The sequence below is a fragment of the Colletotrichum higginsianum genome (genome assembly GCF_001672515.1).
Source record: "Colletotrichum higginsianum IMI 349063 chromosome 7 map unlocalized unitig_7, whole genome shotgun sequence".
Classification (NCBI taxonomy): Eukaryota; Fungi; Ascomycota; class Sordariomycetes; order Glomerellales; family Glomerellaceae; genus Colletotrichum; species Colletotrichum higginsianum.
This window is the reverse complement of record NW_017263917.1, coordinates 3,100,087-3,127,433: the sequence shown is the minus strand read 5'-3', so window position 1 is coordinate 3,127,433 and position 27,347 is coordinate 3,100,087. Positions and strand designations below refer to the sequence as shown.

Here is a 27,347-nt window from a genome sequence, read left to right as displayed (position 1 = left end):
GCCGTTCGTTTGCCTCCGGCCGGCCGCAGCTCATCCCATCCCTTGGGCAAAGACAGGTTCGCACGTCCAGTGATGCTTCTTCTTTTCTTTTGAGCCATTATCTTGTTTCCCAGGGCCTCTCTCTTCTCGAGATGTCTTTGGATGTATATAACTCGACCTCTCCGGGCAGGCTCTTCTAGATTTTGTTTCCTCTTCATCTCGACACCGGCGCAGTCATCTCCTGCATCTCCTGCATCTCCTCCCAACGACAAGATCTAGGCAATCTACCCCCCACTTCGAGCCTCGTCCCGAAGCCCAACGGTCCCAGTCTTCCTCAAGAGGTCCAATTTCCCGTCCTCCCATCTCCGGTACAGCCATGAAGCCTTCCACTTCCGCCGTGCTGGCCGCCCTCTTTGGGTTGAGCGCTGCTCAGTGTGCCAGGGACAACTGCCTGCGAGGTAAGTAACCGTCACCCATCCGCACATCCCCCGCACATCATCCAGGGGGGGGGGATCTACACCAGGAGTTCACAAGAGCTGACCCTTGCTTCTCTCTTTCTCTCCTTCAGCTATTGCGGCTAGTGCTTTCACGACCAGGAGCGGTACCGCCGACTGCTCCAAGTTTCTGCAGGTGACCGTATTCCCCAGTGCCGCGTAAGTCGTTCCTATACTCTCCCAGTCAGGTCAGCCCCCGAGACCCCGGTTCCCCGACACTAACACGCCACCAAAAGCACTTCCACCGTGACAGTCACGGCCGCGACCAGCGGCGTCTTCACGTCGACCGTCACCGTCACCGATGCCGCCCCGGGTCCCGTCGAGACGAGCCTCGTCGTCGAAACCGCGCTGGTGTCCGCCACGGAGACCAGCCGCGTCGGCATCACCCAAGTCACCACCGTCGCCACCGAGACCGTCGTCGTGCCCACAACCGTCCTGGTCGCCAGCACCCGCACCCTCGTCTTCGGCACCACGCAGATCACCACCGTCGCCACCGAGACCCAGACCATCTTCGAGACCATCGCTCTCAAGAAGCGCCAGGGCCCCGTGACCGCCGTCTCTTCCAACACGTTCCCGGCCTACGCCTCGGCCTGCAGCTCCGTGGCCCGCTACGCCTCGGCCTGCTCGTGCCTCGGCGTCCTGCCGAACACGGTGACCTCGGCCGCCGCCGTCGTCACCGTCACCCAGACGGTCCCAGCCACGATCTTGTCCACGTCTGTCATCACAGTCACCATCTCCACCACCGGCTCGGCCTCGACCGTCGTGGCGACGACGACGACGACGGCCACTGCCCTCGAAACCATTGTCCTCACCTCCACTGACTTCGACCCCCTGACCGCTACCGTCTCCGTCGGCAGCACCGTTACAGAGGTGATCGAGGAGACCACGGCTGTCACTGGCACGGTCTTTACCAACGCCACCTTCACGACCTTCGTTACGCGCACCTCGTCCGTGCCGCCGGTGTTCAACACCACCACCGTCACTTCCGTCAGCGCTTCGTCTTCGGCTTCCTCGTCCGAGACTTTCAGCTCCACCATCTTCCCCAACAGCAGCAGCACCACCGTCACCGTTTCGGAGACCTCTTCCACCTTCACGTCGACGTCGTTCCCCAACGTCACCTCCACCGAGTCCAGCAGCTCTGCTTCGACCGACTCGGTGACCTCGACTCTCTTCCCCAACACCACCACCATTACCTCCGAGTCCACGACCGTCACGTCCAGCATTGTTTCGACCACTGTCTTCCCTAACACCACGACATCGTCATCCGTGGAGACCGTGACGAGCTCCTCCTTGTCGAGTCTGTTCCCCAACATCACCTCGACCGAGTCTTCGTCCGCTTCTTCCACTCTTTTCCCCAACAGCACGACTGTTACCCCCTCGGAAACGTCCTCCACGCTGAGCTCGACCTTGTTCCCCAATGTCACGTCCACCGAGACTTCTCTGTCTGCTTCTTCGACACTTTTCCCCAACGTCACTTCGACCGAGACTTCTCTGTCTTCTTCTTCGACGTTGTTCCCCAACGTCACTTCCACTGAGACCTCCATCTCGGCTTCTTCAACCTTGTTCCCGAACATCACTTCGACTGAGACTTCTCTCTCCGTCTCGTCGACTTTGTTCCCGAACGGCACGTCTACCAGGATCTCAATCACGGCCTCTTCCACTCTCTTCCCTAACGTCACTTCGACTGAAACTTCTCTGTCTTCTTCTTCCACATTCTTTCCCAACGTTACTTCAACCGAGACTTCTCTGTCTGTCTCCTCGACCTTGTTCCCCAATGTCACTTCGACCGAGACTTCTCTGTCCTCTTCTTCGACTTTGTTCCCGAACGTTACCTCGACCGAGACCTCCCTGTCCGTCTCTTCGACTTTCTTCCCGAACGTCACGTCTACTGAGTCTTCTCTGTCGGTCTCGTCGACCCTCTTCCCTAATATCACCTCCACCGAGACCTCGATCTCAGCCTCTTCGACTCTCTTCCCCAACGTCACTTCAACGGAGACATCTCTGTCCTCGTCGACCCTCTTCCCTAATATCACATCTACTGAGACCTCCCTCTCAGCGTCTTCGACTCTCTTCCCGAACATCACTTCAACGGAGACCTCTCTGTCTTCCTCGACCTTGTTCCCGAACGTGACCTCCACCGAGACCTCCATCTCGGCTTCTTCCACCCTCTTCCCCAACACCACCACCTCGGAGAGCATCACCGCCTCGCCGACTTTCTTCCCCAACTCTACCGTCACCTCGGACGTTGAGACGACGCCCTTCCCCACGTCGACCGTCTTCCCCAACGTGACTGCGTCTGAGACCTCGCTCTCCTCCACCTTGTTCCCCAACAGCACGATCGTCAGCGAGACCTCGACCGTCTTCCCCACGTCGACGCTCTTCCCGAACTCGACGGCCGTTGAGTCCTCAAGCTTCACGAGCCTTTCTTCCTCCTTCTCCGTCGTCTTCCCCAACACCACATTCGTCCTCCCGACCATCACCACCTCGGATGCTTCGGAGACGTCGCTGCCCACCGTCACAGTCTCCCCCAACAGCACGACGGCGGCCACCGACGACGCCACCATCACCCTCACCATCATCAGCTCGTCCAGCACCACCCTTGAGCCGACAACGACGGACGACCTGAGCTCGGCCTCCGAGTCCTCGACCGCCACCACCTCCTCCGCGGGCGAGTCAACCTCAGCGTCCGAGTCCTCGACCGCCACCTCTTCCGCGGGCGAGTCAACCTCGGCGTCCTCGAGCGAGATCAGCACCTTCATCACGAGCACGACCGCCACCGGCACGACAACCACGACCGCTTCGTCGACCTCCTCCTCCGCGACCCCGACCTCGACCGAGGTCTTCGCCCGCAACCTCTGCCTCCGCGTCGCCACCGGCGACAACTCGGGCTCCGTCGTCGCCCTCGGCACCAACCGCTTCAACATCAAGCCCATCGGCACCACCGCCGCCCGCTTCGACCTCAACCTCGCGACGGGCGAGCTCTTCCAGTCCGACGGCCAGACGGTCGCCGTCCCGGCCCCCTACGACGAGGACAACCGCCCCGTCAACGGCTTCACGCCGCGCCAGGTCCTCGTCCGCAAGCTCGCGCCCCTCGTCTGCCAGACCAACGGCGTGTCCCTCACCGTCGGCGTCCCGCTCAACTGCACGGCCTCCGGCGACGACGGCGTCAACAGCAACACCTACGCCCGCTTCTTCTTCAACCGCAACTCGGCCGACTCGGTCCTCCGCATCGCCACGTCGGCGCGCTCCTTCACGCAAAATAACCGGGAGATCACACTGGCCCCCTTCGACGCCGCCGACTGCGTTTAAAAGGCGGTTTCCTTTTTTTTTTTTTGTTGATTTCTTCTCTCTGAGAGCCTTCGGCACACGGTCGGCGATTGGGCCCGGGACTGTTGGATCGAAGCGTGTACTCTTTTGCCATGATTAGGCAGTTTTTATTCTCTTTTATGGGAGCCATAATCGTGTACTTATATAAATACTTGGGACCCGGGTAATGGATAGCTCACTACAAACTCTCGTTAAATTGAAAGGCTTTATTTTTCTTGAAAAGCTTGGAATGAAGCGAGTGACTCTTGATTTGACTGTATCGAAGCTCACAAATGGACGTATCATGCTCCTGTGTTCGCTTTATGAGTCAGGCAGTGGTCGTGGACGAGGTGCCTTGCCAGCTTTTTTTCTTGCTTTTTTTCTTCTCTATCCATGGCTCACGAGACCTCGTTGTGGCTGAGGAGCCAAGACGCCAGAAGACTATGGCAATACTACCGACCTCGTCTCTCCGTGCACTGAGTGCCCTCCACAGAACGCAGAGGACAGCAAGCCAGCACGATCTCCGGTGTTCTTAAAGAGATAGGCGTCAAGAGGAAACAACGTCGTTGACGGCAGTTGCCACTAATAACTGTCACGCCCCATGTGTGTGTCGAAAAGTAGGGTTGTACAAAGGCTGGACTGGAAAACCACCGCCGCCATCCATCCAGCCATCCATCCACAGTTACACAGTCCGCGGAGAAGCAGTCAACCACGGCGGCCCTCGGGGGCCCGTATTATTCGCAAAGGGTCTAGAACAACCCAAACCAGTTCCGTGCCCCCCTTGTTTCGCCATGGATGCAACCCAATTCCGTGCACATCATGCATTTTGGGGGGGGGGGGGTTCCGTAACTCTTGTCTGATGGTTCTCCTCTGACCCCTGTCGATGGCGTCCCGAGATCCCACCCACAAATATTCCATACTTGTACACACACACACACATACACACACACAGCGACTGCACTACCGACGGCCCCACTTTACGGAGTGCGGCCCGCGCCGGGCCTGCGTGTCGCTGCTCGGCCGATTGTGTTCCTTGACGCTCTGCCCAGACCTTGAGAATCTGTCGGACGGCCGGCCATGTCGAGTCTGACTTTTAATGTGTTTTTTTTGTTTACTCCAGGGTTGATTGCGAAGAAATACCATCACGACACAATCGTGCAGGATTTTACAACAAAATGTCAATCCCAAGACGGTTGGTGGTTGTCATTTTTGAAATGTTTTACATTCAATTTGGATATCTACCCGTCGTAGAGTCTGTTTCTAGTATCTCATGCCATGAGAGATAATGCCGCGCTCAAAAACACACCTGTCCTTTTTTTGTGTTCCAGGTAATTACAGTGAAAAGAAAATCCGAATCCGTTCCAGTTGCCATGGCCGCCCTTTCGGGGGGCATGGATGAGTCTTATTTGGTTTACCCCCGCCGTGCCTTGAATGCTCCTGACGCAAATCGCTGAACCCATCTCGCATCCCCACTGGTGTATGCAGCAGCGGATGGGATGGATGAAAAGGAAGAAGAAGAAGAAGAAAAGGTGGGAGGACGCAACGCGACACAAAAGACGGCACAAGTCATATCTAGACGTTATGGTCGCCGTTGATCGTGGTGGTGCCCTCGCTGCTGGCCTTCTGTTCCGACGTGTGGCCGGCCCTCGACGCCACCTTATCGAGGATGACCTTCTTACGGAACTCGAAGACGGTGTTGTGCTTGGACTTGATGGCCTCACGGACGCGATCCTCGGAGCGGCTCATCCAGATGTGGTAGGGAGCCATACTGGCGGGGAACAGGGGCAGGTTGTGGGACGACTCCATGAAGCGGTAGGGGTCACGCTTCTCAAAGGAGGCGATGATGTCAAGCTCCGAGGCGATCTGCTCGCAGTAGGCCTCGAGGGGCAGGTCGTTGACGTCCTCGCCGAAGGGGTTCTCGATCTCGCGGCCGATGAACAGAATGCCGAGGATGATGTAGGCGGCGGCGACGGTCGCCGGGATGGTGATCCAGTCGAGCTTGTCAATCAGCTGGAAGGGGAGCAGCATGACGTAGACCCAGGTGATCTGGCTGATGGCGATGGTGTAGGCGATGGGCAGAGGCGTGGTGAGGACGCGCTCGGTGCCCGTCATGATGTCGTTGAGGAGGGCGACGTTGTTGTAGGCGAGCGTCTGCTGCATGGGGACCTTGAGCTGGCCGTCCTCGACCATCTTGTCGACGATGCACGAGATGTGGTTGAGGATCTCGAGGGGCAGGTTACCGATGGGGCGCGAGGCCTTCTTGATGGTCTTGCGGGGGTTGCTGGCGGCAAAGGAGACGCCGAGGTACTCGCCCGTCTCCTTGAAGAAGTTCTTCTTCTTGAGGACGACCTTTTCGGGCTCGGCGGCGGTGGCCTCCTGGGCAAAGGTCTGCAGGTGGGCGACGAGGTGCTCGAGGTCCTCGTAGGCGGTGTAGGGCTCGAAGCGGAGCTTGTGCTTGATGGAGACGGCGAAGGCCAAGAGGAGGTTCATGCAGCCGACCTTGCGCAGGAGCGACTGTCGCGGGTCAACGCCCTCGGCCTCGGCGCCGTGGATCCAGAAGACGCGGCCGAGACTCTGGGTCGCGAGGATGAGCTGGGCCCAGTAGCGGCGGCCCTCGGCGTAGCGCTCGTAGGCGGTGGAACTGCGGAACGAGAGGCCCAGACCGACAACGAAACCCAGGACGGTCAGAAGGACCGAGTCGACGCCCATGTTGGTGCGAAACTTGTCGATGCAGGTGATGGCGGCGGACCAGATGCACATCCAGATGAGGGGGACAATCATCTTGGGCAGGATACTGCCGTGCATCTGCATGAAGAGGGGCCACTTGGAGTGCTTGAGGATGTCGCGAGGGCCGGTGAAGTAGTCGTCGATGTCGATGCTCGTGTTCTTGCGGCTGAAAGGGTTCGGGGTCATGGGCCCCGTGGGCGACATGGGCGACATGGCTTCACGGAGCTCCTCGGCGTTGAAGTCGGTCATGCGGGGCTTGATGGTGAAGTCGGGCTCCTGCTTCTGCCGGCTGTCGCTGGCCGGGTTGTGGTTGTTGTGCGCGCCCGTTGGGACGTGGTGACCGCCTTCTTCGGCCATGATGTAGGGAGTGTTGCCCGAGTCGTTGACTTGTGTGTTGATTGCTGGAACTTCGTGTGTCGACGATGTGAGCTGTGGCATTATTCGGGTGACGCGGGGGGGGACGAGGAGTAGAAGTAAGAAGAGAAGGGACCCCGTGTGTCGAAGGTCCTTAGCTGTACGTGTGAGATGAGTACGCTTGTCGACTAAGAATGAACCCTGTCCATCAATCGGCAACGAATGGCGCGTGAGGAATGAGCGGTCCAAGGGAGCGTCAAGAGGTCTCGGTACGGGAGTCGTGGGTAGATGAGGCGTAGCGCCCAAGTCGTGTGTGAAGGGGTAGGGAATCGGAAGGGGAGCAAGGCCAACGAAGGAGGGGTGACCTGGTTTGAGGTTGGGATAATGCGGGAGTTAAGCTAAACTCGGTGATGGGTGTGTGTGGGAGGTTCGTCCAGGGGGAGGTTGAGATGGTGTGGTGAGTGATGTGTGTGTGTGTGTGTGTGTGTTTGGGAGGTGTGGGAGGATACGAGTGAGTGTGTTTGTGTGTGTGTGTACCTGTAAATGATTGGGCAAGTTGAGTGACTGTGTGAGTGAGTGAGTGAATGTGGCCGACTGCAGATGATGAGTTAAGGTACGGATAGAAACGGATGAAAGGGGAAGCAGGAACGAGGGAGGCAGTATGATGGGAGGAAGTAGGAGAGATCGAGGGGATAGGATGAAAAGGGAAGGAATCAAAAGAGAAGACGGCGTGGATAGCAGATGATGTAAAGAGAAGAGAAGCGAGAAACGAGAAGCGAGAAGCGAGAGAGGCCAGGGCAGAGCAGAGCAGAGAAAGAAAAATGTCACCGTCGCGTCTCTCGTGTTGATTTTTCTTCCCCCCTTCACTTTTTTTCTTTCATACCCTCCTTTGATTTGGTCCTTTCTCGTCCAAGAGGAGAGATGCGGTACGGATACAGATACAACTTCCCCGTAACTTACAAGTACCGTACCATCAGCATCGCTCCTGGTCCTGCTCCTGGTCCCCTGCAGGCCACAGTTATGTACCCCTTGCCGCCTTTCCTCTTTAGGCGACACCTTCCCGCTGCCGGATCGTCAAACGGTCAGTGCTGGGACATCGACAGCCAATGAAAGACGCGTGTTTCCTCTCCTTCTTGCCCCTCCAGCCGGCCTCTTGGTGCCAGTGGCGGTCTCCCAAACTTGACAAGCCCAAAGGGAAGGAGCGAGGGACAAGGGTGTGGGAGCGGCCTGCCCCGGGGAAGGAGCCCACATTTCGATGCCAAGTGGGAAAGCCAGTCAGAACCGGTGGAAAGAACAGGGGGGGCGGAGCTGAAACAGGGGCCATGCGGCTCCACTTTCGATCAGGTTCACACACTCTCTCTCTCTCTCTTACACTCTCACCCGTTCTTACACTCAAGTCTCACTCTCTCACCCTCTCACTGACGCCAGCCAGTCTCTCTCACTCGTGGCGGCTTCATGCTTTCTTTGCATTGTTCGACCAGAACCCCTCCCCCCTGAGTCGGTTGGGCCAGCTGCAGCGAAATGTGACATCTACTTACCAACACAAGAGGACGGGCAAACCCTTCCGCTCAGGTACACGAGAGCTGACTTGCATTTCTGGCCCTCCGCTATTCTTCTTCCTCATCTACCCACTGGGCTGAGCTTGACACGTGGAGGCGCCCAAGTTGATCGCTTGATTCCCTGCCCGTCCTGGAGTCGTGGATTCTTGTTTCTGTCGACATATCCAGACGCACGGCCACGGGGCCAGAGAAATGGAGGATGCAGAAAATAGCAGCTCTGCCGTTGATTGGAAGACGCTCACGCCGAAGAGGGGCACGCCCTGATGGATCGAGACCGTTGACAGTCACGGCATTCGATTGATTTGCCCCTTGGCGCAGGCCCTCCGTTCCTGGTCGAGATTGGTCCGCAATTGATTCAGTTCTTGGCCCGACACTGCAATCATTGGGTCACTCTGCACTCCGTCCCGTCGAGTGATGTGCTCCTCTCTCCCACCCCATCACAGCAGCACAGCATATCTCGTTCACGGCGGGTACAATGCATCTATCTCGGCTTCTTGCACAGCGGTCGCTTACCGTCGACATGTGCCCTCCTGGGGAACGTTACAAACGAGCACGCACGCACTGGTGGTGGCCCCCGAAGCCCACCGTCTGTAAGCCTATCAGCCAGCCCTCTTGGCCCTGTTGTCCCCGATGGCTAGGCCGGTCTGCGTGCAGGGCGCAACACGAAGCGATCGATCGTATTCGACGGGCGGAGGCGCCAGCGACGCGACGATCCTTCTGCTTTGAGGCTTCCCTCGCGCGCCCTTCCAAAGTTCCAATCCTCTCGTTTGGGCCTTGGCGGTGAGTGAGGCGACGCTCATTTCTGCATCTCATTTCGCCAGCGCATTTGCAGCCATCATCACCGACATCACACTGGGTCTTGGCGGGGGGTTCCCCTTAATCATCGGGGGGGTCGGTGTGCTGGCATCTTTTGTCTGAGACTCTTACACGCTCAATCAATCAGTCACTTACTCGCCATGTCATAACCACACTCAACTACACACTTACTGCACACGCAGCAGGTCGGTCTAGTCTGCTGTTTCAAGCGAGGACTCAGGAGTCACAAAACAGCTGGGACGAGTGTCCCCTGCGTCGATGCGATGCGCCTCACGGCGCGTGGTTAGTCGCGTGCGGCTGCTAGCGTCAGGCGGCCGGCAGTTTAGGGGAATTTAAACAACCTCGTCGACTTCTGGGGGACCGCGCAGGTGGACGGACGGCGTCAGTAAAGGTCCACGGACGACAGACAGCATTCTCCCGGCTTACGGGTTTTTCGTTCGGACGGTGATCCCAATGGCATGGATCTGCCTGCCGCCATCTGCATCCCACATGCCGTCCGCGGGCCTCTTGTCCGTCCAATGTTTCCTTCCTGTGGACACCAGATGATTCAAGTCAGACTGCTGCGCTGCTCGCTGACCCAACACAACACAAACGTTCATGATGAAAGGAAATGTTTTTTCCATGTTTTCCATGTTTCCCCCCCCCCTGACCATTTTCTTTCTCCTTTAGCGGCGGTGCCAAGAACCCGCTTCCCCTGCATTTCAACACACCAATCTCACATTGACACACGCCACCCAGGTCTCCGTCCACAACGTGTACCCGTACAGCAGCAGCAGGTAACACCGTCCAAGTACCTGTCCGTACCGTACCCTGTACCCCGTGTCTGGAACTTTGTAATGGCCATAGATGAGCCGGCCAGCATTTCACAGCAGAGATGGCCATGCCCCTCTGACATACATACTGACATACATACATCGTACACCAGGTACCGAGGAACTCACCCGGGGGCCCATCGTACCCTGGCTGACTCGCGGTCTCGATGTCGGCCAATAACCCAGGAAAACACAGTTAAATTGCCCGCGTCTCCATTCCCTTCCATCCGGTCCCCCTTCCCTTTGAAGCCAACTGACGGACGGGTCCCTGTGGTGGCGAAGCTTCCTTGGCATAGTGGGGTTCTACTTGGGAAATGGAACTGAGGGAACAACAAGGCCCCCCGGTTCCATTTTGGGACGCATACCGTACAGAGCTAGCCCACGGAATCGTCCGCTGAGTCGACCCATTCCCCAGCCGTTGACGCACACTACTCAGTCTGTCTGACCCGTTTTGTGGCTCGCGAAAAAAAAGCTTGACCGTCTTCTTGATGGAGAACGGTGGACAGCCTACAGCGGACGGTGAACGGTGCGCGCAGCATCGAGCTCCTACTCTTCCGCCCACGCAAGCAATGCTTTCGTTGTGCGTGTTCCGTTTATTTGGCTCCAAGTCACGCAACACAGCTCGCCGTGGTCTTCAAATTCACTGACTTGAAGAGGGTTTGTTTCCCTGTTCCGCGTAAGTGGTCGTCTTACCTCCGTCCAGGCCAACCTAGCGTCTGCGTTAAATTTCGTCCGTTACTTCTAGCTGCTCAACACTAAAGCAGCTGAAAGAACTCGAGTCGTCCCATCAATGAGCTAGACGGCGGCGAGCTTCAGCCTCGATTGTGGCTCTACCCGTGCTATTTTCTCCCAGTTCGTGTCGCTAGCCCGCGACCCGACAGAACGGGCATTGATCGGTATGTGGGATATCGACCGACACAGCCTCCTCTATACGACGTTCTCCGTCCCAGGACGGCCACGTCGCCGATCTTTTTTCCATCAGTGCCGAATGGCCTAGCCGATCGAGGTACCTTCAACCGCGCATTCCGCAGTCCCCGTCCGTGGGCCTCCCTCCGGCTCATTTCTTGGTGCCGTCGCCTTCGGACCCACTCGGCGGTACGCGCGCCGCCCGTCCCCTGATGAAGAAGACAATGGATCCTGACTGATTGGATGAACCATCCTGAGTTCTGTTTTTATGACTTCACTTGATGTGATGAAATCATTGGGATGGTACACAATCACTCTATGACGGTTGAATGTTCCTCCCATTCATAAGCGGGATATCAGTGAGCAACGCTGATCAAGCCCGCACTCACTTCTTCCAAATCCTCTAAACATCGTTGCCGGGGAACTCGTTTAAGCATCCACGCAAGAGAGGTTGCGGGATGTTGATTCGTGAAGCCCAAACTTGTCCTATCGCCAGATCGCCGAGACATGCGAAACTCCAAATTCGAGGTCGAAAGCAGGAGATGGATGACATGAGCCAGCCCTCTAGTTGCTCGGTGATGAATGGGATAGATGTGGGGATTATTGAGTGGGCGACATATCATCCAGGGGCGGAAGCTAGTTGGTGACGGGTTGCGAACCGCTTGGCTGCTACATGTAGTGGAATCTGAGTTGCTTTGGATTGCCTCTTATCGACTTGTGATACTTAACTGACAAACTAGCTGTTCTGGTTTCTACATCACTCTTAGGAGGGTATCTCCTAGCATCCGAAGCTGTTGCTTGCGTTCTCAGCTTTAAGCAACTATCTCGTCCAGTTGCTCATTCAAGTAAGCAACCGCATCTCAACAATCATTGAAAGTCTTTTCAACGCTCAATGTCAGACTCCTTTTATTCAGCTGATAAAATGTGCACATTGATATCACCGGACTTCGACTGGAACGGATGCTCACTTTCAGACCCTTCCACCGTTTGCGGGAGTATTGAATCGAACTCGCTACAGAAAACACACGAGCAGCCTCATCGCGCTATTTAAAGCGCGATCGCGGATCTTTCCAAAGCCAACGCTGCAGAATCTTACCTCGTGGATCCGAGGGGATCCCTCCATCTCTTCTGAAAGCGCATTGATGTATGCCTCTTGTTTTCCTCGCGTTCTTTCGACAAGTCGTTGTTCATCGTCTGCGTCTCGTAGGTAGGATACTTGTTGCAGCAAGGACAATGACAGTACTGATATCCCTTAACATACGGCATTATTAGTTTCTACCCGCAGTAACGAGCCCATCGTTCGGGTTCTGTTTGTCGCCTCTAGGAGTAGGCCGTTTGGTCTGGTGTGCAGAGGCCAGAGAAAGACATTTTGCAGACGTTCCCACCAGGAACGTAAATTGAGGATATGGATCGCGAGCATCTTTTCAAGAGGCTAGTACTCGAGCATACCTGGAGAAAATACTGGGGGGGATTATTCATGACCATACTCGGTTGTACATGTCCGTCTTGATTCTGGCTCGACACCGTCAAGGAAATCTGCAAACAAGGCGGCGGAGACATATTGGAAGAAGGAACTGAGTTGTGATCTACACGTCTTGCCATCTCTTTGGGATGCTCCTATTGGGTGGTATTTGTCATAATCGTGAGGTGTATCGTGAAAAAAATGATATACTCCGTGCCGACTGAATATCCTTGAGTCTACCAATTGGCCTTCTCACGAGGCCTCTTTTCCAGACACTAGTATCTACACCTCCCTCGAGCCTGTTACCTGGGCCGCCTTCGAGTCAGGCCCGCTGACCACTGTCTCGTTGTCGCCTAGCTTGGGGTTCTCTTCGTCCGACCCGTGAGCGTTGGAAGGCTTTTCGTATCCGTAGTCGGCAATCTCGGGGTGCCGTCTATGCCACCACAACATGCCAAGCTGAACCAAGATGGTGGCGACAGTGAAGGAGGTCGTGAGCGGGAACCCGATGGGGTATCTGGGCGCGTCGGCAACCCGGAACGCCCCCAGGGGAATCGTGGCGTGACCGACGTAGACGGTGGTCACGGTCATCGCGACGATGATGGAACGGGCCTCGGGCTCCTTGCGGAGGATCTCGGCCATCCACGCCATGAGTGAGGGGCTACCGGCGTTGGTCGCGTACGTGAGGAAGTAAAAGGCGAGGATGACCTTGTGGTCGGACGGCCAGCCGCACAGCACGGCGAGGCAGATGCCGTGGGCGGCGGCGGAGAAGACGCTGATCTGCCAGCGCCAGTGCTTCCAGTCGGACAGCCAGTTGAGGCCGACGTTGGTGACGATCTGCAGGGCGTAGCCGCCCAGGGGCAGGATGTTGACGTGGTACGTGTCGTAGACGCGGTTGCCGGCGGCGTCCTTGATGCTCTCGAGGTACAGGACGAAGTACGAGTTGGCGCGGTGGGCCCAGGCGCTGAAGGCGAAGGAGAAGAGGAAGAAGTAGGTGACGGGGTGGACGAGGAGCTTGCGGATCTTGGCGCGGAGGAGCTTGGCCGGGATGCGCTTGGAGGTGGTGACGCCGGAGTCGCCCATGCGCTCGCGGGCGAGGCGCTTCTCGTTCTCGGTGAGGTAGAGGGCGCGCGTGTTGGAGGGCGAGTCCGGCACGGTGACGAAGGCGATGAGGCCCTGGCCGACGGTGACGGCGCCGGCGATCAAGAAAAGCCACTGCCATCCGGCGTAGCCGTGGACGCCGTTCATGTCGCGGAACAGGGCGGCCTGCAGGGCGCCGAGGAACATGGCGCCGGCGACGTCGCAGACGGTGAAGCAGGCGACGCGGACGGCGAGCTCGGCGGGCGTGTACCAGTTGAAGATGAGGGCGACGACGCTGGGCCAGAAGGCGGAGGAGAAGAGGCCGAGGAAGAAGCGGAGGCCGAAGATGGTCTGGGCATTGGGTGCTTTGTATGTGCTTTAAGGGAGAGGGGGGGAGGTATCGTCAGTTGTCGTCTTTTTATATTTCTTTCGGGATTGATGGAGCTGATAAACTTACAAGAGAACCAACAGTCCCCAGCTCATCTCGCAAAGGGGGAGGAATATCGACGGCCGGAACCGCGTCTGGATCAACTGGCCGGGGACCAGACCGAGGGCGTAGCCGATGGAGAAGAAGGTGTTGAACTCGACCAGCTCGTTGCCGTAGAGGTTGAGCGACTCCCTCATGCCCGAGACGTAGGCCTGCGTCGTGGCGGACTGGTCCATCTCCTTCATGATGCCGGCGAGGAACATCCACGCGAGCAGCATGACATCCAGCTTGAACACGAGCACATTGCGGGCGTCGCGAAAGTACGGGATGAACTTGGAGATGTGTTTGAAGATGCCCTCTTCGGGAGGTCCGTAGTTGACGGGCTCTTCTCGAGCGGCCGGCTGAGGCGTCGTCGACGACGACACCGATGCGGTCTCACCCATAGTGTATTCGTCTGCTCGCTGTGTGTAGTCAAGAGAAGAAGACACGGGAGACTACTTGATCGTTGCGGAGCTCAATCGGTGAGCGGAGATCCGGGTTGGTAACAAGCTAGCCAGAGTGACCCTCATCTAAATTCCTAGGGAGTATTCTATAGAAAACCCAACAATGGGCGGCTGAGGTTATATAAACTCACAGGCAGGTGGTATTAGCTAAAGATGATCCAAGGATACGACTCAGGCCGCCGAGGAAAAGCTGGACAAATTCTTTCCCAAAGAAGTGATTTTTTCGATGTCGCGATCTCAGAGATTTGCACCACCATTGGCGTCCTGCGCACGACGTCCGATGCATCCCTCCCACACAGGGAACGCCAAAGTCTGGGCAGAACCCACCGATATTCGACCAAATGCTGCAGTTCTCGCCGGTTGACGGGCTTCCCAGCCTTCCAGTCTCCAATCACCGGCCGCGGTAGAGACGATAGACTCCCCCCCCCGTGTGATGCTCGCGGTTGTAAGGGCCGGGTGGCGGGCTGCCGTGGGGGAAAGGGTATCCGTCAGGGCAGAAATACGGGGTTGCGTCGGGGGTTCTGGTCCAGACATGCCCCCTGTTGCCGACGATTGCGTGACCAAAGGTCCAGACTACGACATTTGCAACCCGTTCGTGGTGTGCGGCCAGTGACCTCACCTCCACCCGCATCTGGCAATTTTGGTCGGGTTGTCGGCGACGATGCGACGGGATTCTCTTGGACTCTTTGGAGCATGTTGCCGGACCCTGTAGATCCTCGAAGCCGAGTTGTCGGCGTTCAACCCGCTCGGCAGGGAGGTTATCATAGCACGGTAACCTGCGTCGAGTACGGATAAAAGGTTCGAACGTACAGGATCAAGACGCCAAGTCCCTCGGATTATTTACTTGCTTTCCTCTCAGTGGATGCCGACTTTACTCGCCAAGACACCATGTGTAAGCAGGCCCATGGCGAAGCTTTACGCCGATAAAACCGAGCCTCTCTGCGATTTGGTTGATTTCAACACTTGCGTTAATCAAGTTTGACTTTCTATACACAAGAAGTTGTCTAAGCTTTAGCCAAACAAAGATATTGCGTTCGTCGAGGTCATTAAGCAGCTGGCGAAATTGATGGTAAGGCTTCCAGCAAAGCACTTGAGGATTTCATGTGTGGTTTCAATCTCTTTTAGCAAGACCAAAGGCTTTGTAAAAGACCAATCATGGTGTCCATGGAGACAACAACCCCGGTATCAAACCAGGTGTTGGTTTTCGGCTCTCACTATTCATAATCATTTTGATCAACACCCGGCCTAAGGCACTATGGCGGGGAGTGGCAATGCCTTCCTACGATGATAATTGCAACCTCCTGGCCATGAATTGGTCCAGGCGGCATGCTCTCGTTCAACTCTTCCCTCGTAGCACTCCATCATGGTGCAGAGCCTAGTTCCCAACAGTCCAACGAAAGAAGCCTCATCGCCGGCAATTCCGGGTCCCGGGTTTCCCGGCCACTTTGGAAGGGAGGACTAAAGCGATCAGACGGTGTTCCAGAGTGGCACGAGTTTGCTGCCCATAATTTCTTTTCCAGTCCGCGCTAGTATGGTCACCACGCGAGAAATGAGTACCAGTAGGTCTTGGCCGAGACATCTGACACCGGTTTGTAAGACATGCAGCAGGCTCGCGAGTTGTGACCAATTTCTCAACGCTACGATTATTCCTACAACTCAACTGGACTGGCGGAAAAGGGCGTCAGCAACCCGAGGGGCATAGGCCACGATAATGGAAACAATTGCAGTGTATGTGCAGCATTTTGACAACTTGTTTCATGCCTGTACCTCTGGGAAGTAACGCTATAAGCCCCGAGGGTTTTCTGCTTGTCACGAGCACTCCCATACACAGAACGGACGTTTGTTTGCTTCTTTCTTGGCTGAAGGTGGCTTACTGCCTGGTCTCTTCCCACCGGCACGGAGTTCCGTCAGTCTGTCTAACCTATCCGAGAGGAATACCTTTTCTCTACATGCGTTTCCTCCCGAGTACAGACATTGCAGTTGATGTGTATCGAGACGGGCCACCAATCGAAGTGCCAGAGCGTTCGACAGTCTCGTCTCTGCCTCTTCACTCGACACAAGCGCCTCCATCTGGCCGAGACATGCATGGATAAGACCGCATTGGCGCCGTGGTTCGCCTCAGGGGTCGGCGGGAAGCGACTCTTCTTGAAATATGCGGCACGCCCACACGTGGCACCACGTGCAATGCATGTGTAACCCATGCACTGGATTTCCACCGTTCCTCGAGACTTTCTCCTTCTCCTTTTCTACACACAAGCATCAACGTTGACTGATATTTCCGTAAGAAGAGCATCGACGTCCATCACCTACCAGTAGCGAGCTTTCGAAGCCTCATCCACCCACAGCATTCAAATAACCCGAGTTGATGCCCAGATGGCACCTCGAGAGTGGACAGATCAGCAATTGGCCAACTACTCGGCGGTCGAGTACGGCAAAGGGCGACGACTGTCGGCACCCCCATTGAAGCCGGACCGCGAAGGTATCAACGGACTCTCCGGCACGTACGTCACGATTCCGGTCCCGGGCGAACCGATGGCTGCGCAGAATCGAGGGTCGTGGATACGGAGGTACTGGATCTTTGTCTTGGCCATGGCGATTCTCGTCGTCGGCGGCATCATTGCCGGCGCCGTGGGCGGTATCAGTGCCTCGCACCAAACGACTGAGCGGGAGACCGGGTGAAGACATCACTAGCAAGTTCGGAAGGCCCCTCAGACGAACTACAGATTGAAAACTCAAGTCAGTACTGGCCCCCGAAACTTTTACTCTCCTCCTGGAGCTCAACTCTTGCAGTACGCATCGATGTGGACTAACCGCAATACCGAGGGGCAGAGTCATCATGATTTGCTTTTTCCATGCATGAGCATCTCGCAGCTGAAATCACTACGACGCTTTGCAGACTACGAAGAGACTCGGGCCGTTTTAAGATGCAAGACCCACGTCTGTCGACGCGATAGGCGCAGATATCCAACAACTCTCCGCAAATCTAGATATGAACCTTGAGGATCACGGCTCACGAAGACGACTCTGTTGCACACCAATCACGGTGGTTATGTTCCCTGGAATGCAACAGAAAGTTACCCGCGGAACTGCAAACAATCCGTCTCCTCCCTTTGCCCGCGAGCTTGCCAGACATGTCGTTGCACAGACGTGCCGACTCGGCACCATGCCGAAGCGGACTGAATGGCCGCCGGACACCCGGACTAGTCACTAGGAAACCTAGTGATATCTCGATGGCAGTAAAACAAGAATTCCCCATCCGCTGTCATGGAAAAGGGGCAATATCAGCACAGGGGTTCAAGGCGGTGTCACATGAGGTTTCAGCCCGCATTGGAACCGGCACTTCGGACGGCCGGCTGGATGTGAGACCTCCGTATGACGGTGCGTAGGTTGGCACATCATGGAGTGTTTGGACGACGGGCCCGAGATGTTCCCGTGTTTGATGATCCAGGGGGGCAAGTCACCTCAATCTGCCGGGACGTCCCTGAAGACTGAAGGCACAAGCAGTTGTGTATCCCGGCGGTGATCTCAACGACTGGGGCCTCACGCAGAAGCGGCCGCTCTGGATGCGGGGATTTCTGGGGTAAAAAGGATAAGTGAGCTCGATGCCGGCCGCGAGAGCTCAGCCGTTGAACCTTAATATATGACGCCCAGGATGTAATGTTTCGGTAGTTGCAATCCCTTTTCTGTGTACGGGATCATAAGCGTGTTCTTTAGCAAGCCTTGAGTAGACTATTTGAGAATCCAGATCAATACAAGACCGCGCACTCGAGGCGATTGATACAGTATCAGCAAGAGCTCTCAGGAACCACAACAGTCTGGTTATCACAGAGACCTTGAGTACCTCGTCAACAATGGCTCCCAGCCGTTTCGACAACGAGGCCCCCGACCTCGCGGGCTCGGCCGACGGCTCGTCTAATTATGGGCTGACCACGAAATGGCCTGAAGCATACGATCTTGCCGGGTCCAACATGCCATGTCGTCTCGAAGGAGAGATTGGCGACCTCGTTGTCCTGGGCGAGATCCCGAAGGAGATCGACGGGACCTTTTATAGAGTCATGACGGACCCCTTCGTGCCGCCGCATCCCGGCAACGTCCCGCTCGACGGCGACGGCAACATCTCGGCATTCCGCATCAAGGACGGGAGGGTCGACATGAAGATGCGGTACGTCGAGACGGAGCGCTACAAGCTGGAACGCAAGGCCAACAAGGCGCTGTTCGGCCTCTACCGCAACCCGTTCACGCACCACCCCTGCGTCCGCGCCGCCGTGGACTCAACCGCCAACACCAACGTCGTGCTCTGGGCAGACCGTTTCCTTGCGCTCAAGGAGGGGGCGCTGCCCTACTCTGTTGACCCTCAGACCTTGGACACCATCGCGTACGACCCGTTCGGGCAAGTCAAGGCCAAGACGTTTACGGCGCATCCCAAAGTCGACCCCTATACCAACGAGTTGGTCGTCTTCGGGTACGAGGCCACAGGGCTTGCGTCACTCGACATCGTCATATACGCGCTGGATAGCCAAGGTGTCAAGCACGACGAGCAGTGGATCAAGTCACCGTGGTGCGCGCCGATACACGACTGCGCCATCACGCCCAACTGGATCATCCTGGTGCTGTGGCCCTTTGAGACCAGCGTCGAGAGGATGAAGAGAGGCGGCCATCATTGGGCCTGGGACTACGACCTCCCCGCAACCTTCATCGTCGTCCCTCGCCGAAGCACAACCAGGCTGCCGCCCGGTTGGCAGCCGGGCGAGAGCCGGGTGTACTCGTGGAAGAACTGCATGCTCGTCCATACGGGCGGTGCGTGGGAGAGCGAGGATGGCGGAACGCTCTTCATCGAGACGACGCGGGTTCACGACAACGGGTTCCCGTTCTTCCCGACGAACGATGGGAGGTATCCGCCGCCAGACCCCAAGTCGGATTATGTCCGGTGGACGCTCGACCTGTCCCGGCCGACGAACGGCAAAGTGCCCGACCCGGAGACCGTTCTGGATATACCAGCAGAGTTCCCCCGACTGGACGAGAGGTTCCTCTCCAAGCCATACACCTACGTCTGGATCAACGTCTTCCTTCACGAGCACCAGAGTGGCGAGGGCCACACCATCGTGAACGGCCTCAACGGCCTCGCGATGCACAACGCGGAGACCAAGAAGACGCGGTACTTCCGCGCGGGCGCCGAGTCCTTCTGCCAGGAGCCCATATTCATCCCGAGGGCTGACGATGCGCCGGAGGGGGACGGGTGGGTGATGTCCATGGTGGAGCGGCGGGGGGCGAACAGGAACGAGATCGTCGTGCTGGACACCAGGCGGTTCGAGAGGCCGGTCGCCGTCATCCAGCTGCCGTTCCACGTCAAGGCGCAGGTCCACGGCAACTGGGTCGACCAACGGAGGTTGAAGACGTGGAAGAAGCTGGCCAGGGACGCGGAGGTCGGGCCTATCAGTGGCCAAGGGGCCTTGGAGCCGCTGTGAAGGTGAAGAATGGCTGCGGCCGAGGGGGGCGCAAAGAAGCAGCTCCATGACCAACCTGCTTTGCCATGGTGTCACATTCCTCAACGATGACTTCAGGACATACATCACGGAAATTTCCATATCAAAATCTATGCGGTCCATCTCATATACTATCTATTTTCCATCATGCATTGTTCAGCGACAAATGGGAATTGAGTCTTGTTCAACCCGTCTTCGTTAGTCCGTTCCCTCAACAGACGACCAAAACTAATCGATTCCCATACACAATGATGGTGAATCGATCTGGTTCGGCCGAGATGTGTTTTCTGGGCCTTCCGAGCGGCGACCTTTGTTGATCGAGTCTTCACACCGCCCGAGACTCGGAGCCTCAGTAGGCGAAGCGGAAGTCCAGACGCTTGCTCCCGCCATCCTCGTTCTGGTCCAGGTACGCCACCTTCTCGTCCGCCCGGAGTGCTTCCCACTTCTGGTCCCGGACCCTGTTCCGCCAGATGTAATAGCCGCGGGCGCCGGCGTAGATGCACAGGTTCCAGGCGACGATCCCCAGGAGCACACTGTTGCCCCGGCGGTAGCCGGGGGCGTCGTCGGCCCTGTAGATGTTGGAGCCGATGATGCCGCTCACCTGGACGCACATGTTGTAGAGGGCGGCCGATACCGTGCGGGAGCGGACGGCGTTGGAGTTGCGCGAGACGAGGTTGACTTGGATGGGGTGCGCTGGGCAGATTGGTCAGTTAGGGCCACGGACTTTATAGAGAGACGTTGTGTCTCCCGATGCTCAACTTACGCATCGGCTTCGTCAGCATCAGTGTCATGACAATCCAGACAGTCCACCTTGATGCCTTGGTGGTGTCGACGACTCTCAGCCAGATGAGGAACGGGAGCATCCAAATCTGCGAAAAGGCTGACCACGCCAGAAGCTGCTTGGTTCTCTCGGCGGTCCACAGCAACAGCATCATGGAGAGCGCTAGTTGTATTTAGCTCGAACTCGGGATCTCTTTTCGTGACGGCATGACTTACTTGAGAGCGCTTGGGACGGAATGACCAACAGATTAGTGTGGAAGGTGTTGAAGCCGAGCCCTCGAAGCGAGAGAGTGAGGTACTGTCTGGGCGTGGTGGCGGGAACAAGGAAAGTGAATCCAATCAAGTAAATGGGCCTAGGATAGTCAATATACTACATCATCTCAAGGTCCAGGGGCAGACAGGGAGAGGAAAAAAGGAGGAGATGCGTCTTACCACAGGTCGTAGTCGCACATGCTCTTCCAGAGCAGCCGGAGTGTGATCCTCTCTCGGTTATGCATAGAACCCTTGTTAGGGTCGTCCCTAATGATACGATTCACCATGATCTCTTCTTGTCTGCTTCTGGTGAGCCGATGCTCCTCTAACAATGGTCACCCCTACTTGCCTGGGGGTATACCAGCCATTTTTACCCCTGAACCAGCTTGCCGTCTGGGTGGGGCCGGCGGGCATAAAGAGGAATGACAGGAGGCCGATGGCCATAGTAAGCAGTCCCTGGGTCAGAGTCAGATTGGTGTGACCTAGCAATAACGATATCTGGATGAAGAGTAACCGACCTCTATAAGGAACAACCAACGCCAACCCTCGTGGCCGTGCACTCCTCGCATGTGGAGGATACCGTAAGCGAATAGGGCGCACAGGATGTCCGCAAAGGTCATGGCCATCCAGAAAAAGCCCAGCCTGATCGTCATCTCGGCATGTTTGTAGAAGTAGGAGAGATACAAGATGATCTGGCCGGCCCGGAGCTGTCAGCGCTAGGTTTGTGCCCCGTGACGGAGACGGAGCTGGAGCTGTTTCCGAACAAAACGAGGAAAGGACTCACATCGGGGATGAAACCTCCTTGCAGAAAACCGAGCAGGCAACGGCATATCAGGAACGAAGCCAGACCGTTGAGCTTGAACTGGCAGGCCGCCACCAGAGACCACAGGACAAGTTGGGTTGGTATCCAACGGTCCGGTCCCGCCCACTTGGACACGAGCTGTGAGGGCAGCTCTGCGCAGAGGAAAGACAGCGAGAAGAGGGTGTTTCCCAAGTTGTAGTCTGTCGATGTCAGTCATGACGAGATATCGAGGATCAACTAAGCTCACCGTTGGTAGTGAGACCTAGATCATTTAAAAAGTTGTCGGTCAATGCCTATATTCTTGTGTAAGCACCACTCTTACCAATGCTCATGTGATTAGCACAAATACCTGGCTCAAGTTTGCTCTGTCGATTTCGAGACCGATGAACTGTTATGTAGTTGGTCAGCATGGTTTCCTCAGTTCAGAGAGCCGTCTCAAACTTGCCATGACGCAAGCCCATATCATGATTCGCCAGTCTGTTCTGCGGATAACATCATCTTCCTCGGCCCAGGTCCAGCGAGCCGAGGGATTGAAGCGATGAATGTTTTCCCTACAAAGTTTAGCGTTCATGTCCCTGGTCATCTTTTCTTCATGAGACCAAAGAAATGCGTACCAATTGTCTTGAGGCTTATACTGTGATGCTATTGAAGGGTCGTCATATACGCTCGGCTGTAAGAGGAAATAGTTAAGAAAAAAAAAAACAATCCTTTCCTGAAGGGAGAAGAGTTTACCAATGTTGCAATTGCCGAAGGATCATAGTGCTGTCTCTTCTGGAACCAGAACTTTCTCTCAGGACGAGGCTTGCCCAACGGCGCAACCGGGGTAACGGTCTCATTGGGGACACTTTTGACGACGGAGTCCGAGTCTGACGACGACTCCGTTGCAGGCTTGGCAGTGACTACGGTGGCCATGGTGATCTGGGCCGAAAGGAATGGCAACTTGTATGGGGAGTAGCACCGTTCGAGAGAATCTGTCACAGCACGACGAGCGCGAACACTTTATTTATCAAGGACAAAACATCCCGCCAAGTCCAACTCTCCTTCACAATACGCCATTTTCGGATGGTACAGCGACACCCGAAGGGATGCCGAAGGGGTGCCGGAGCGACTGTTCAGGAAGTCGCAGGCTGTGAACCGACAAGGCTAGGTACGCGGGCAGACGATACCATCATCGGCTGCGCGTCTTGCACCATCGCGGGGGTCGTCGAGCCCAAGCATGCTTCCGACGTCAAGTCCAGGCCCTGAGTCTATGCATCGGGGCGACCTGATCCAGCATTCCATGGGCCCTCTTATGCAGAAAGGTAGATCGGCAGATGATGGCTGCGGACATGAGCCATTCCTATCGATTAGCCGTTGGGGTGTTCTATCCGAATTCTTGGTGTAGCTGTTCTATGTTGTAGGCATGAGGTTCGCCTGTTCACACAAAGAATCTAGTTGCCGTTGCAATACACTAGTAAGCACATTTCAATCGGGGTAGCTCGCGGGGTATCTTTCCAGTGATTCGTTTGGCAAACCATAACTGAACACTTGAGCAACAGTTGTCCTGCAATGCAAGTATGAAACAACTGAGATCTGATTGGAGAGCAGAGGATTTCATATCAGTGGCAAGCACGTGGGTGTTGCTGGCGAAAACGACATCTTCAAGCCAAGACGTACTGCAAGATAACAGGACGGAAACCGGCATCTCCTCGGAGGTCGATCGTGTATTTACATAAGTGTGTGCTGCCTCCCATGCATTCGAGAGTGATCTTGGGCACAGGTCGAAAGGGTGGGCCGTTTTTCGCCTGCTATAGCTGTCGTGATCTCTCCCTCCAGGCTATTTCCCTTGCACACGTGGTTTTTATTTGGCAATATTCGGCACCGCAATGCCTGGAACTGAACAAAGCCCCAGGACAAGGCGAAAGAGAAACAGTCCAGATGGTCCTCCAATGACTCCCGTGGCGTCGGTGTCTACTGATGTTATCACGGCATGGATCCTCCGCTGTCGGTGAAGATGTGGATGCTCCTCGTTGTTGCGATACTGGGGGCGGAGCACGTCATCGGAACTCGCGGGCGGCAGTATCGATTCTTATCCGGCGAATCATCTCAAGTACCGGAAGGCGGAGCTCGGCGGCTTAAGTAAGGAAACAAACTTTTGAGTCTCTCTGAGGATAAAGAGAAAACGGGAGAGTTTCTTTCCCGGCAAACACCAATTAATTGCCTGCAAGTGTCGATCAGCAGTTGGGCGTCGACTTCAAGATGCAGTTCAAAACTTCGGTACTGGCCTCCGCGGCATTGCTTCTGTCCGGCAATGTTGCGGCCGCAGGCGACGCTCAGGCTCCCCTCGCCGGCTCTGACCGGGGTGCGGTGCCGTCGTCCTCCCGGCCAAACATCGTCTTCGTCTTGACCGACGACCAAGACCTCCACATGAACTCTCTGGAGCACATCCCTCTCATCCAGAAGCGGCTGATCGAACAGGGGACTCTCTACAAGAAGCACTACTGCACAACGGCAGTGTGTTGCCCATCGCGCGCGAGTTTGTGGACGGGCAAACTGGCCCACAACACGAATGTCACCGATCTCAACCCGCCTTATGGTGAGACTCAGTCCTGAATGATTTATTTTGCTTCAAGTACCTGCAACTCACCGAGAATCTATTCTACAGGCGGATTCCCCATCTTTGTCAAGAATGGTCACAACGAAAATTACTTGCCCATCTGGCTGCAGAATGCCGGGTACAACACATTTTACACGGGCAAAATGTTCAATGCTCACACCATCTGGAACTACGACAGCCCCCATCTGAAGGGTTGGAACTCTTCTGTAAGCCATAAACTGAGAACATACTTCGTGCTCCCCTTGCTTATCCGTTCCAGGACTTCCTGCTGGACCCCAACACGTACGACTACTACAACGCCACTTTCCAGCGCAACCATGAGAAGCCGGTGAACCATCTGGGGGAGTACTCAACGGACTTGGTCGCGGAAAAGGCCTACGGCTTTCTGGACGACGCAGTCGAGGCCAGCAAGCCTTTCTTCTTGGCCATCGCGCCCATCGCCCCCCACAGCAACGTCAACGCCAGCATTCTTTTGCCCGTCAAGGGCCCCGACGACAACGTGCCCGTGTCCGATGACAAGTTCAGGGTCAACTTCCCCCTGGCGGCCAAGAGGCACGAGCACCTGTTCACGGACGCCAAGGTCCCCAGGACGGACAACTTCAACCCCGACAAGCCCTCGGGGGCCGACTGGATCCGTCGCCAGCCCAAGCTGACGGACGAGAACGTCGAGTACAACGACAGGCACTACCAGGGCCGCCTGCGCGCCCTGCAGGCCGTCGACGAGCTCGTCGACGGACTCGTCGACAGGCTTGAGAAGCACGGCATTCTGGACAACACGTACGTCTTTTACACGACCGACAACGGCTACCACATTAGCCAGCACCGGCTGCAGCCCGGCAAGGAGTGTGGGTACGAGGAGGACATCAACATCCCGCTCATCGTCCGCGGCCCCGGCGTGCCCAAGGGCGGCGTCACCGAGGCCGTCACGGCCCACGTCGACCTCGTGCCTACCATCCTCTCGCTCGCCGGCGCGCCGTTGAGGGCCGACTTCGACGGCGCCCCGATCCCGCTCTCCGACAAGGAGCTCAACGAGTCCCCGCTCACCCGCGAGCACGTCAACGTCGAGTACTGGGGCTGGGCCATCACGGAGAGCACCTTCGGCTTCAACGGCGACGACACAAAACGCATCTACAACAACACGTACAAGGCGCTGCGCGTGGTCGGCGAGGGCTACAGCCTCTACTACTCGGTCTGGTGCACGAACGAGCATGAGCTCTACGACATGACGGTAAGTCTCGACTGACTAACCCCGAGCCAAAAAAAAAGCTGGCAAGTATGAAATCGAATCCGCTGACTCTGTCTTTCTCTCTCATTCACGCAGACCGACCCTGGCCAGCTGCACAACCTCTTGCACGCCGACGAGGCCGCTCTGGCTGCCGGCGCCACCGTCCTCGGGTACCCTCTAAAAAAGGTCCTGCCCCGACTGGACTCGCTCCTCTTCGTGCTCAAGTCCTGCAAGGGCATCACCTGCTCGCAGCCCTGGCACGCCCTCCACCCGTCCGGCAACGTCGGGAGCCTGCGCGAGGCCCTCGCGCCTCGGTTCGACGAGTTCTACACGCAACAGACGCGTGTGCAGTTTGACCACTGCGAGCTTGGACACATCGTCGAGGCCGAGGGCCCCCAGTTCGAGCACGACGGAGCCGTGTACTGGAAGGGCTCGAAATGGAGCGACTGGACGTGATTTTGATGTCGTTCATTGGCGTGGTGTTTTGATAGAGTCGACATTGACAATGCGGGAGATATTATACAACACCAACTTAGACATCACAAGCCACATCCGGACTCTTTGACTTTACCCCTTCGTCTATTCGGCCGTACCAACGACCAGCTCGTCATGTAAACCAGGACGACAGGCAGCGTATTCTGGATAAAGACAGCATCACAGTCCAAGAGCTGCGGTGGCGATGTCCTTCTCTCTCTCTCTACCCCGCCACGACTCATGTTTCATGCCCCTCTCTTCCACCCCCGCCTGTCCCGCTCGGAACTATGGACCAAGCTTCCCTTCCCTTTTTCGGAACTAGGAATTCGGATTCCTTGTTCTCGAGAGGGAGAGAGGGGGCTTGGTTTAGGCTTTTGCGCGCCTGAATTCGTTTGAGGTAATCCACTCAAAGTGACCTCATTCCGTCATCGACCGAGGGACAACACCGGCCGCCTTGGGAAATGGAAACAAAGCTCGACACTTACTGCTTCCACACACCTCTTCTGTCGGCAATTCATCTGCTTCATGACGCTTCATAACCAGCTATTGTGAAGTCCGTTATCAATCCCATCCCATCGTCCACTATGGCACCCTACCAAGGACACTGCAACTGCGGTTCGGTCAAGGTCACTCTTAGCAACAAGCCCGAGAGCATCATCGTCTGCCATTGGTATGGGTTTTTTTCCCCCCAACACACATGTCAAAAGTGCCACTACTAAAACCACTTTTTCATGTTTCTAGCGCAAACTGCAAGCGTGCCGGTGGCCGTGAGTGATTGACAGTAGCTTGCATTCCCAGTATCCTTTGCTCACATCGGAATAGCCTTTTCCATGAATTTTCTCGTCGACGACGGCCAGTGGGAGGTTGAGGATAGCCAGAACACCCTGACCGAGTACCTGGACAACAACACCGATTCCGGGAACCCTGTGCATGTGAGTGGTGTTCAACCACAAAGTTTCCAAGTACAAGTGACTGATCAGATTGTACAGCGGTTCTTCTGTCGGAATTGTGGCAGGTGAGTCGTCCACCTCTTCTACAAACAGTCACTCTTACTAATGACCGACACACACAGCCCGGTCAAGACCACGGCTAAGCCATTCCCAGGCCAAGCTCTGGTCAAGGCGTCTCTTTTCGATGACATCCCCACCAAGAGAAATGAAGTGTTCGGCCAGAAGGCGTTGAGTTGGGCGTAAAAATCACGACGGCTGAGTTTGGTGTTCTACGGACCCAAAAGGCTTTGCACGGGCGGGTTCTTGAGATTGGGTAGTGGTGGCGTTTCAAGCAAAGTCGAGTTCTCGTTATAGGATTCTAAA

The 27,347-nt window shown here is 56.3% G+C and overlaps 8 protein-coding genes across 8 annotated transcripts; 4 read left to right on the top strand and 4 right to left on the bottom strand.

Annotated features, from left to right (window-relative positions):
- Window positions 1-543: 543 nt before the first annotated feature.
- Window positions 544-2,623, bottom strand: CH63R_10641 (uncharacterized protein; the record flags this gene model as incomplete). The annotated part of the gene is made up of 3 exons (XM_018305615.1): window positions 544-643; window positions 697-1,716; window positions 1,785-2,623. 3 exons carry the CDS (start codon window positions 2,621-2,623, stop codon window positions 544-546), a joined length of 1,959 nt encoding a protein of 652 aa, XP_018155039.1.
- Window positions 2,624-5,351: 2,728 nt separating this feature from the next.
- Window positions 5,352-6,944, bottom strand: CH63R_10640 (Upf0187 domain membrane protein; the record flags this gene model as incomplete). Its single annotated transcript, XM_018305614.1, has 1 exon — window positions 5,352-6,944. One exon carries the CDS (start codon window positions 6,942-6,944, stop codon window positions 5,352-5,354), a length of 1,593 nt encoding a protein of 530 aa, XP_018155038.1.
- A 5,753-nt stretch (window positions 6,945-12,697) lies between these two features.
- CH63R_10639 (Major facilitator superfamily transporter) lies at window positions 12,698-14,362 on the bottom strand (the record flags this gene model as incomplete). Its single annotated transcript, XM_018305613.1, has 2 exons — window positions 12,698-13,868; window positions 13,950-14,362. 2 exons carry the CDS (start codon window positions 14,360-14,362, stop codon window positions 12,698-12,700), a joined length of 1,584 nt encoding a protein of 527 aa, XP_018155037.1.
- A 2,433-nt stretch (window positions 14,363-16,795) lies between these two features.
- Window positions 16,796-17,101, top strand: CH63R_10638 (uncharacterized protein; the record flags this gene model as incomplete). Its single annotated transcript, XM_018305612.1, has 1 exon — window positions 16,796-17,101. The coding sequence occupies one exon, from the start codon at window positions 16,796-16,798 to the stop codon at window positions 17,099-17,101; it is 306 nt and encodes a 101-aa protein (XP_018155036.1).
- A 1,172-nt stretch (window positions 17,102-18,273) lies between these two features.
- CH63R_10637 (Isoeugenol monooxygenase) lies at window positions 18,274-19,887 on the top strand (the record flags this gene model as incomplete). The annotated part of the gene is made up of 1 exon (XM_018305611.1): window positions 18,274-19,887. One exon carries the CDS (start codon window positions 18,274-18,276, stop codon window positions 19,885-19,887), a length of 1,614 nt encoding a protein of 537 aa, XP_018155035.1.
- Window positions 19,888-20,254: 367 nt separating this feature from the next.
- CH63R_10636 (Major facilitator superfamily transporter) lies at window positions 20,255-22,651 on the bottom strand (the record flags this gene model as incomplete). Its single annotated transcript, XM_018305610.1, is given in 12 exon segments — window positions 20,255-20,598; window positions 20,669-20,848; window positions 20,902-21,038; window positions 21,118-21,260; window positions 21,268-21,393; window positions 21,456-21,629; window positions 21,722-21,939; window positions 21,987-22,032; window positions 22,089-22,127; window positions 22,191-22,290; window positions 22,354-22,409; window positions 22,472-22,651. Coding segments are annotated over 12 exon segments (1,743 nt in total).
- A 1,326-nt stretch (window positions 22,652-23,977) lies between these two features.
- Window positions 23,978-26,016, top strand: CH63R_10635 (Sulfatase; the record flags this gene model as incomplete). The annotated part of the gene is made up of 4 exons (XM_018305609.1): window positions 23,978-24,314; window positions 24,384-24,541; window positions 24,595-25,563; window positions 25,657-26,016. The coding sequence occupies 4 exons, from the start codon at window positions 23,978-23,980 to the stop codon at window positions 26,014-26,016; spliced, it is 1,824 nt and encodes a 607-aa protein (XP_018155033.1).
- Window positions 26,017-26,618: 602 nt separating this feature from the next.
- On the top strand, window positions 26,619-27,227 carry CH63R_10634 (Glutathione-dependent formaldehyde-gfa; the record flags this gene model as incomplete). The annotated part of the gene is made up of 5 exons (XM_018305608.1): window positions 26,619-26,704; window positions 26,776-26,801; window positions 26,857-26,966; window positions 27,024-27,049; window positions 27,107-27,227. 5 exons carry the CDS (start codon window positions 26,619-26,621, stop codon window positions 27,225-27,227), a joined length of 369 nt encoding a protein of 122 aa, XP_018155032.1.
- Between the last annotated feature and the right edge of the window lie 120 nt (window positions 27,228-27,347).